The sequence below is a fragment of the Nelumbo nucifera genome, chromosome 5 (genome assembly GCF_055504915.1).
Source record: "Nelumbo nucifera cultivar China Antique chromosome 5, China Antique-T2T, whole genome shotgun sequence".
In the NCBI taxonomy this organism is placed as follows: Eukaryota; Viridiplantae; Streptophyta; class Magnoliopsida; order Proteales; family Nelumbonaceae; genus Nelumbo; species Nelumbo nucifera.
Window position 1 is genome coordinate 8,258,436 of NC_142653.1, and position 10,498 is coordinate 8,268,933.

The window sequence follows — 10,498 nt, forward strand, 5'->3', positions numbered from 1 at the left end:
TTTATGTTTTTTTAGTTCAGTTTTAGATTCTTTTATTTGTAAAAAATATTAAAATTATAATTTGAGGCCAAATAGGGATTTTTTGGAAAAAAATAACTGGGCAAAGTGCCTACATCCCCTTGGGACGCATAGATCTCAAAAAATGATCCGAAGTCTCAGTAGTACAAATCTACAAATTTGCATTTGTACTCCTTCCAAACTGAGCCAAAATAAAAAGTTCACCTCAGACATTGGAATACAAAGTATGGCCTCCTTAAGTTTGCAAACACATTTAGCATTCAACCCTTGGCCCAGTCATCGGGTTAAATGAGTCAACGGTCCAACTATTTGGGTCAGATGATTTTGACCAAGTCAAAGGTTTTTTGACTTTTAGGATTTATTCAAACTGGACCTAAAATCTTGATTAGATGACAATTCGAGTGGTCCAATCAGTTGGGTCAATGACGGCAAAACAATGATTTTGAGTTTTCAGAGCTCACTGATGTGTCACTTGGCCATTAAACATTTAAACTCATATCCCAGGTTTATTGTTGGGAAGTGAATTTCATTCATTCAGGGTTGTTGCAAAACTTTCTTATAGAAGAGAGAGATCCCAGTGGGAATATTTCATCATTTTGGATTGCATTTTGCAGGAAGATGCCAAGTGCATTTCATTCATGGGTTTGTTTTGAAAACTTGAAGAATAGTAAAGGGTTAAAATAGTATATTTCGTTATATATCAATTGTCAGAAAAACTTAAGAAAGGGATTAGAGTTGGTCCATTTCCTTAAACTAGGAGATTCATAATTTTATGGGTACATAATTTCATGGATGCCCCACGTACATGGATACATGCATAAATATTGGTATTATCAAAAAATTAAACCGAAATTAAAATATAATTTATTTGTAACCCATGCTATTTAAAAAATATATATTTGTAACCCATGCCCGTTGTTAGGGTCAAACATATTGATGGTTCATCCATCTGGATTGACAGTTGACAGTTGACAGGTATTTAACCAAGCCAACAGTTTTTGACTGACTACTGGGTTTGGGATTAACTTAAACCAGATAGTTGTTAGGTGATGGTTTGAACGATTACTGAGCTGCCTAAGAGTACGGAAAGCCACTAAAATCAAGTTTTTTGTATGTAGTAGTAAAAGGGCACGTGCGCAGCATGAAAGGTTGTCATGAAAATGCATAAGAATGGAAAAAAAATACTTTACATTACCTCACGACAAATAAGGGTGCCAATGGACCGGTTTTGGATTGGATCCCATTTGGTCTAAAATCAATTTAGATGGATTAGATGGATTAGATGGACCAATAAGACATATTGAATTGGATTCATCCGGTTTAAAATATTTATTAGATTAGATTGGACCTCCCTGGTTCATTCATAACAAATTTATATTAGACTAGGTTGGATTAAGCTAACATCTCGTCCATTGATATAAGATAAGAATATATGTGTCGATGGACCAAGCTTGGGTTGAGACCAATCTAAATCAAAATGGGTTTGAATAGATTGGATGGTCCAAACATTGAATTAGACCAGTCTAAATTAATCCAAAACATTCATTGGATTGGATTGGACCTGATCCATTTATAATGGATTCACATTGGACTGGATCAGATCGGACCAAATCCAGTCTAATTGACACCCCTAACGAAAAATTTCAAAAGAGGACATTGAGGCAAATTTGAACAGAGGACATTAATAGTATACAAAATTTGACATGAAAAAAATACTTAGCCTCACGACATATTTGAAAACAGAGGGCATCAATAGTCCAGCATTACCTTTAAAGATTACCACTTCCTCTTGTCCGGTTGGCTCCTCTTTAAAATATCTGAACTTTGGTTGCTCTCGTCTTTGAATAATGTCTCATGTGCTTGCTGTTTTGGACTTGTGCTTAGACGAAGGGAATCCCAAGCTCCATTTATATACATTCCCAAATGAAACTGAAATATGTTCATTGCCAATCGTGGAAATCGTGGAAGTGGGAATATTTTTCGGTTCATCTTTAGAGCGTGGAATTCGTGGGAGAAAGGGCCTTGTTTCCTTCGACTTTGTGGAAGAAAGAGCCTTTGTTCTTAGAGACAAATTTGTGCAAATGGCAGAAGTGGATCAAAGTGGGAGTAAATTCTGATTTCTGAGAGATAACTGCTGCAGTGAGTTGTGGGAGATGAATCTGATTTGTGAGAGAGAGGGCCTCCTTTCTCTGTTATAAGATATAACTATTGCAGTGAGTAGTGGGAGAGAAATCTGATTTCTGAGAGATAACTATTGCAGTGAATAGTGGGAGATGAATCCGATTTGTGAGAGAGGGATTCCTTTCTTTGAGAGATAATTGTTGGACCGAGAGAGGAACTGTAAATGTAGCAGTAGTAAAAGACAATAATACTCTCCATATGCTCACTATCTGGTTAGACTAATGGGGTAATAAAAGTCTAATGAACATTACAGTATTGGGCCTTCCGGAGTTTGGGCCCAACTTTGCTTAAGGGCTCTGTGTTCTGTGGTGAGAATACGTGAACAGCACAGGTTGTTAAATGTAAACCAATTTTTTCCATATTGTGAGACCCATTGGTAATACTAATAGGGCACTAGCAATAAAATTTGGACAAATTTATTAAAGTACTCCTATGCATAAAAAATTGATTAATTTTAATCTGTTTTCGTATTGTCTTAAAGTACTCTCACAATTGACTAATTATTATTAATTTTTAAAAATTTCTAAAATACCCTTTTCCATTCTTCTTCTCCTCTGGTTCGGTTACCGAAATTCGGTATCCTGTCACCGGCTCACCGCTGAACCAACAACAGTGATTCCATTCTCATTCTCTCTCCTTTTTTTTTCTCTCATTTCATCCTCTCTCTCTCTCTCTCGCTCGTTCTCATTTTTCTCTCTCTTGATTCTACTCCACCGGTTTCCCTTGTTTTTTATCAATCAAACTAAATCGCCGTCGTTATTGCAACTTCTGGCGGCGGCAGTCCTCCACCTTTCATTGCAGAAGCGTTTCATTTTTGGTTTTCATATCTTACTTGATCTCCTCCTTGAAACCATCACTTGACTTCCTGCAAAACCTTAACTCTGTTGATCCAAATCGCTCTGGTTTCTTTGTTGTATCAAGGAATTCGATCCCAAACCCAACTTCTTCTATTCCTCTGAATTCTTCACCGACCACCCGGATTTCCCGCACCCCACGTCACCTGGTCGTAGGGAAATGACATATTAAAGTCTGATGTGTCTCCTTGTCCCATTCCTTTTTCTACCTTCGGAAGCATTGTGACAACGAGGTCCTGAAAGCGCTCTACAACAAAGCCGGTTGGACCTTCGGAGAAGACGGTACCACTTACAGAAAGGTAAGCAAGAAAATTCTCCCTTACCAATCTATTTTTCTACTCATTCTCATTGCTCTCACCCAGTGGTATCTTGTTTCACCCGACGCATTTTTTTTACTATAAATGTACATAGAAATTTTCATAGAAATTTTATAGGCACTTTAGTAACAGAATCCATTTCTTTCCCACACTTTCACTCTTACCAGTTCGGTACTTCGGTCCAAGCAGATTTGTGGAGTCAAATTAATCTGAAGAGGGCTTGGTCTTGAACTTGTAGAGGCGCTTCTTAGAGCTTTGGTTGTCAATGGTGAGGACGATCTTGCCTGGTTCTAAGATTTTGAAGCTACTGCACAACAGTGGTTCCTCGCTTGAGGCGATCATCTTCGATTTCTGAATGATCACAATGTATCCATCTTCAGCGCTTGGCACGAATTCATCGCCATAGCTGACATCCCAACCCACTTAAAAGGTTCAAAATAGGGCGTATCGGTACTGCTTTTTTTTTTTTTTAATTTCAGAGGGATCGGTCTATAGGCGAGAGCAAAGAAAAACCGAAAAATCGAACTGACCGAAACCAAATTGAAAAAACGGTTAATCGAACTGGTCAATTCGATAATATTAAAAAACTGATAGTTTCGATTCAATTTTAATTAACCATTTAAAAAAACTGGCGGTTAACTGATATATATTCATTATTTTTTTTTGAAAATCGAATAAGCACTTTCCGCGGTTTGAAAGTTTAAGACTGCCGAATTATATAATAAGCACTTTCAGACATTCTCTTTGAAAGTTTCAAAGAGAAACTTTGAAAATCAAAAATAAAAAGTTTCATACAGAAACTTTCGGCCTCTAGACTGGAGACTGTCAGCGTCTCAGTCTCGAAAATAGAAAAACTTAAAGCCTTTAGCCCTTTTTTCTCTTTTGTCTTGGTGGTTTTCCTTTCACCAGCTTCTTTGAACCAGATTCTCAATCTCTCATAGTCTTATTCTCTCAAATACTTAGTTATTTTTTCCTCAACGGACCGACAGCCTCTGGTGCTCTGCTCTCCGATTGAAACACTGATGGCCTCTGACAATCGAGTCACCGTTCATTGACGTTCGACACTCCAACCAGGCGACCAGTGTTCACAGTTCTGTCTCATCTCTCACTCTCAGTTAACAGTTCTATCTCTCATCTCCGACCAGCCCTTTCTCTCTCTCATCTCTCTCACTCTTGGTTTACAGTTCTATCCACTTGTCCAGTGTTACTCTCTCCAAACCATCGGCAGGGAAGATTTTTTTCCTTTTTCTTAATATATTGAAGGCATAAAAAAACTGAAAAACTAAATAGCGGTTAACTGGTTGTATCAGTTCGATTTTGGTTTGGTTAAATTGAAAAATCAAACAGTTCGGTTCGATCCAGAAAATCATCCCACGATTCGGTTAACTGAACTATGAACACCCCTATCGGTCTACCCCTAAACCACTTGCTGACCCAAAACACCCCTTAGGGTATATTGAAAAGACTCCGATACCATACATATTGATCAATATAGGCCAATACATAACAATATTTTGAACCTTAAAAGTGGCATGCCTCAAGGTGTAGGAAATTCCATGGTAATCTCGTTAGCAGAATCAGGGTTGGTGAATTCACCTTCACCTTTTATGCTATCCTCCAAATTGTCTTGATTTTATGAACTTTCAACTCTAAAACAGAACTGAAGTCCATTATTCAATGATTGGCCCTATTAGCTTCTTTATCATCACTAAATATGTTAATGAGTGCAGATGTTGGAGGATTATTAGGTAAACCACTGGTCAGATTAAATGAGCTCCGTACCTTGGACCCAAGAAATCACGCACCTATGTGCCCTTTCATTCTTCTTTCGTAGGATAGAACCGGTAGAACAATCCTTTTGCAGTGTTTTCTACTGGCGCACGTTAGATCAATTTCAGGGGGTGCTTTCTTTTCCTAGCCGCATGAAGCATAAAGGTTTTCTGCTAGTCTACACGATGACTGTAAATTTGAAGCACTGCAAGCCTGAAGGCATATAGGACGCCATGTTCCCGGAGGCATGTTCTATCGAAGCTAAAGCTCCTCCCGTAAATGGAGGCATGGAAGGCTCCTGTATTATCGGAATGGTTTCCCTTATCTTACCGGAATCTGTCAACAACGATGAAGGTCTATTATTGGGCACTAGGGATGTCAATGCAGTAGGCAAAGATGGGCATAATTTTGAAACTTTAAGGATATGTTTGGTTTGAAGGAAAATGTAGGGAAAGGAAGGAAAACCTTTACAACACTTGTATTGGTTTCCCTATCTTTCCCTTTCTTTCCCTACCTTTTCCTTCAAACCAAACATAGCCTAAAGAAGAATGGAGGGTAAGATAGTCTTTTTCATATTTTCGTTAACAGACACTAATGACAAAGAAGGATTAGTCAATAATATGTAAACAGTAAGGGTAGAGTTAGTTAATTTCCTAAACCAAAGGGATACTTTAAGAAATTTACCATAAAATTTTATGTTGGGTTTCCGGTGATCCTTAATCCCTATTTGGGAGTTCTTATCCACTAAGCACTTATGAGTGTTTGGTGAAAAATCTTATTTCAAACAAGGGCAATATAGGTAGTATATAGGTATTCTCAGAATGATGCCATGGGTCAAGATAGGCTATAAAGGAAATAAGTGCCTAAAAATAAGGGTAAATAGCAATGTTTTAAAAATTGACCTAGAGGCCGAATCGTTTTTGCCTCTGGGTTGCAGGTCACCAATTTGACCGGTTGGGTCGAATGGTTCAGACCGTGCCATGTCGGTGTATATATGTATTAAGTATATATATTTATATACGTGTGTGTATGTATACATATTTGACGCACCCTATTGGTAGACAACTGGGACGATAGACTAGGTAGGTCGCTTGGTCAAGCTGTAAAGAAAGAGAGAAAAGATCAGAGTACCCAGGCTGCTTTACCCGGTGTGGGCACTTCGATGCTTAAGTTAGCGAGTTGGAGTTTTTAGAAAGATAGAAAACAAGAGGGAGAGAGAGAGAGAGAGAGAGCTTGAGTGTTAAATTGTGTGTCCCCTTCTTAGAAAATGTGGGCGCCTTTATATAGGCATCGGTTGGTGTGAGTTTTACACACCACGTCTAAGATCCCCAAGAGGATGTGACTTTCCGGTCCAAATTCCTTGGAGGTAGTTTCACATGCAGATTAGGCTTCTGTGCCTTATCCGATTGCCTTCGGAACAATCGGTGTGGGAGCTGACTTTCGAAGGACCTGAGAGTGATAAGACATACGCAGAGGAGGTCGGCGAGCACGGTCACCACCTAGACCTCAGTCAAGTCAATAAGTCCTTCGAGGTAGGTCACTCCTAACACCGAGGTCCCTTGGACCGGTACTAACAAGGTACCACAGGTCAGCCCTGGACGAGGGGCTGCTAGCTGCTCTCCCAAGGTACCACAGGTCAGCCTTATCCGATTGCCTCTGGAATAATCGGTGCGGGAGCTGACTTTCGGAGGACTTGGGAGTGATAAGACATACGCAAAGGAGGTCGGCGAGCATGGTCGCCACCTAGACCTCAATCAAGTCAATAAGTCCTTCGAGGTAGGTTACTCCTAACACCGAGGTCCCTTGGACCGGTACTAACAAGGTACCACAAGTCAACCCTAGACAAGGGGCTGCTAGCTGCTCTCCCAAGGTGCCCGAGCTGTATGCTCCAGTGTGCAACCCGTAACCGTCACTGGGTTGAACAGATCAACAATCGAACCGACCGAGCCGAACGGTACCTAACTAAGTCAACGGTTTTTGATCATTTGGCGGGTCTTGACAGAACCATACCCAAATTCTTGGCCAAGTGATGGTTTGAACGGTTCAACCGGCCAGATCAACAGTGGGTTGAAAACATTAGTAAATTGTTGAAACTTCCTTTGAAGTTTTTGGTTGTTGTTGAAACCAACTTTGAAGTTTGGTAGTTGTAATTGCCTCCCTGATGTGTCTGGAAGCGTGTCGTTAACCACTTCGGAACACTAGTTTAAACATTTATAAATTTTTTCGATTCTCAAACAATTACAAACGCAGTAAAAGGGTGAGAATGGATCGTATCCATAGGGAAGCGAGGGAAAAATTAATACATACTCAAATCCGGATAAGAGAACACAAGAGGGAAGTGCAGAAATATAAAAATTAATTAATTAAACTAAGGAAAATATAGAATTCGAATAGTATTGAAAGTTAAATGTGTAGAAACATAAATAAATAAATGAAAAAAATGAAATAAAAATATGTAATCCGATCAGAGGTAGCAGTCTCCGGATCTCTCCTTTGACCCTCGAACTTCTCGAACTAAGCCTTCTGTTTTACCTGGCTAAATTGCAGATCTGCAGAAAAGAAAACAAAAATCAAACAGAATGAAAATAACGAAATTGGAATTGAAAGAACATAAATTAAAACTAAAATAAATTAAAAGTGGTTGGGATCCGATTCCAGAGGTAGCAGTAGTGGTGTTGGCGAACTGCAAATAGGAACCCCTCCTCTCGCCTGGGCGTCCTCCTCTTCCTCTACCATTGAACTTCTCAAGATCAACCTTCCGTCTTACCTGGGGGCAGAATCCAACCCTTTCTCAGGAGCTCTTGGGCGTTTTTTATAGAGAAGGATGGATATAACTGGAATTAGAGAGAAAGAGGGGGTGGTAGCTGGGTTTTAGCAAAAATATGAGTGCCCTAGGGTTTAGAATGAAGGGTTATGATGGTTCTAGGGTGATCCTAAGGCTGAGAAGAAAAGGAGAGGGTGGCCAATATTATGTAGGGTTGAGATTTAATGGTTAGGGGTTGAATGGTGAGGATTAGCAGTTAGGTGGCACCCTAGGGTTTAAAAACTACAAAAAGAATGCCTTAGAATGGATGGTGGAGATTAGAAGGAGTTGAGGGTGGAGATTAATCAAGTAGGGGTGGTTAGGGTTTGCTAAGAGTGAAAAGAATGGGTTAAAAGGCGCCCTAGGGTTTTCTAAAACGTGGGGAGCATGCTAATACAGTAGGAGGAGCGCTAAACTAGGTTTAGTAGCTAGGAGATGCCCTCCTGCTTTCTGTTTTTCACAAAAACACCCCATCTCTCAGTTGGACTTCACACCACCTTCCCAAAATCTGCATTTTAGCCAAGAAAGCTTCCCAAATTTGCATAAAATTTGCACATGAACTCTTATAGGTCACAACATTGAAATTAACTGGGAAAATGACACAATTTGACTATTCTAAGGTTAAAAATACCCCTGAATTGATGCCCTTGAGGCATTAAAATGTAGAGTTATTATTCTCCTAAACTTTCTAACATAGTTGCAAGTAGATCCCCTTTGTTAGAACCCTCTAAGAGGCATGAAAATGTCCAAAATACCCACATAGTTACTTTTTATCAAAATGTAAATCTTCTAAATTTTCTCTTCATCTAGTCATGAATGGCTAGTCCAAACCCTTCTAATCTCTTTTTTGAAATAAGATTTATTTTCTAAATTTGCTCTTTGATTAAATCGCTTAAAAGTAAAGCTGCAACTTTATATTCTCTTTTTTATTGTTTATAAAATTTATAATTTTTTTTCTATGGAAACCAGCCTCAATAATAATTGCATAAATATTTTAGATATTTTTGTATTTTTTGTTAGAAGATTCAAACATAGGCATCTACTTACAACTGCATCAAAAAGTTGAGGGAGACGATTGCATTTACCAAATTTCAGGATAGGTTTCAACAAGGGTAGGTTTTAGCAATGTTCAAAAACTTCAGAGGAAGGTTTCAGAAATAGACCCAATTTTTTGGCTTCTTAAAATCTGACTTATTTTTACGAATAAGCATTTATTCTGCTTTTTCATCAAATGCACTTGTATTTATTGATATCATATCAGCCTAAAATAAGTGATTATTCAAATAAACGCTTAAAAATAACTCTTTTAAACAGGGGCTTAATTACGATTGTTCAACCACTTAATTGTACGTTAGTAGCATCCATAGATTTTTGCCTAGTTTGAGTGGACGTTTGTTCCCCTGGCTATTTGTTGCGATATTAAGTAACCACATGGCAAATGCAGTGATGCACTGATTTTGGGTGTGCAGGAAACACACGAGAATTATTCATTGATCTGATACTTATCATCGCACATCACATCCTTACTAAAGAAGAATTAAAATATAAATAAAAGACGCGAATGGGGAAGAAGAAGACGGAAAAGGAGAATTATAAGAACAACTCAGAAACAACATGCACGGAGTGCGGGGAGTAATCCCAAGTAGATATGAAATGTGATCTATTCCGCCCTGAGCAAGTATCTATATGCGAAGAAGAAGCCGGCAACCAGTAGTGGGACGAAGAACTCAATGAAGGCAGCGTATTTGGGCAAGCCATCGTCCTTGATCACGAACGCAGTCATCTCCTTCCCTTTGGTTTCCTTGATGACCCCATCCTTAGAATCTTCTTGTTGGAACTTGAAACCCTGGAGGACTCCCACTTGGTACTTTAGCACTAACGCCTGAGCAGCTTTGCTGTGGCCGATCGCCTCGAATTCCTTTGACGCATCCTTTCCTGCCGACTCTAACAGCACCTCTTCTCCTCCCGGGTGTTCTACCAGGAAACTTGTCGCGTCCAATACCTGTAAATTCACGAATCATTTTAAGATCAATCACAGAGAGAGAGAGAGAGAGAGAGAGAGAAAGAGAGAGAGACCTTGCCATTGATGACAAACCAGCAATCTTTCTTAGATTTGTGTTGGGCGACCTGTGAAAGTGTGAAGACTCTTTTATCTGCCATTATTTTCGATCTTTACGTGTGTGTGTGAGCACTGAGCAGGAAGGAAATTAAAACTGGCAGAGTGGACACCACGGAGATGGAAATTTGTAGGGGGAAGACATCCCTTCTCAGTTCTCACGTTGTCTTCATTTTTTTTTTAGGTAAAACCCGTTGTCTGCTTTGAGGGTTAGGTGAGTTAGAAACCCAACCACCGAACCAAGAGGTTTAAAGAACTTCACGGTCCAGCCCAGGGAACATGCGTTTTGCAGATGGTTTAAACTTTAAATGCTTCGGAATCGGCCGGAAATAATGGTCCTCACTCCTCAGGATCGGATTGGGGAATGGGGATGTATATTATCTCCTCCCTATTTGGTTCTGGCAATGGCTGCCAATGTTAATTGTGGTAGGTGCCACAC

General features: G+C 39.4%; 1 protein-coding gene across 1 annotated transcript; it reads right to left on the minus strand.

Moving 5' to 3' along the window:
- Positions 1-9,407: 9,407 nt before the first annotated feature.
- LOC104607770 (cytochrome B5-like) lies at positions 9,408-10,202 on the minus strand. The gene is made up of 2 exons (XM_010273467.3): positions 10,020-10,202; positions 9,408-9,945 (listed from the first exon to the last, which is right to left on the minus strand). Exons 1-2 carry the CDS (start codon positions 10,101-10,103, stop codon positions 9,604-9,606), a joined length of 426 nt encoding a protein of 141 aa, XP_010271769.1. The 5' UTR covers positions 10,104-10,202; the 3' UTR covers positions 9,408-9,603.
- Between the last annotated feature and the right edge of the window lie 296 nt (positions 10,203-10,498).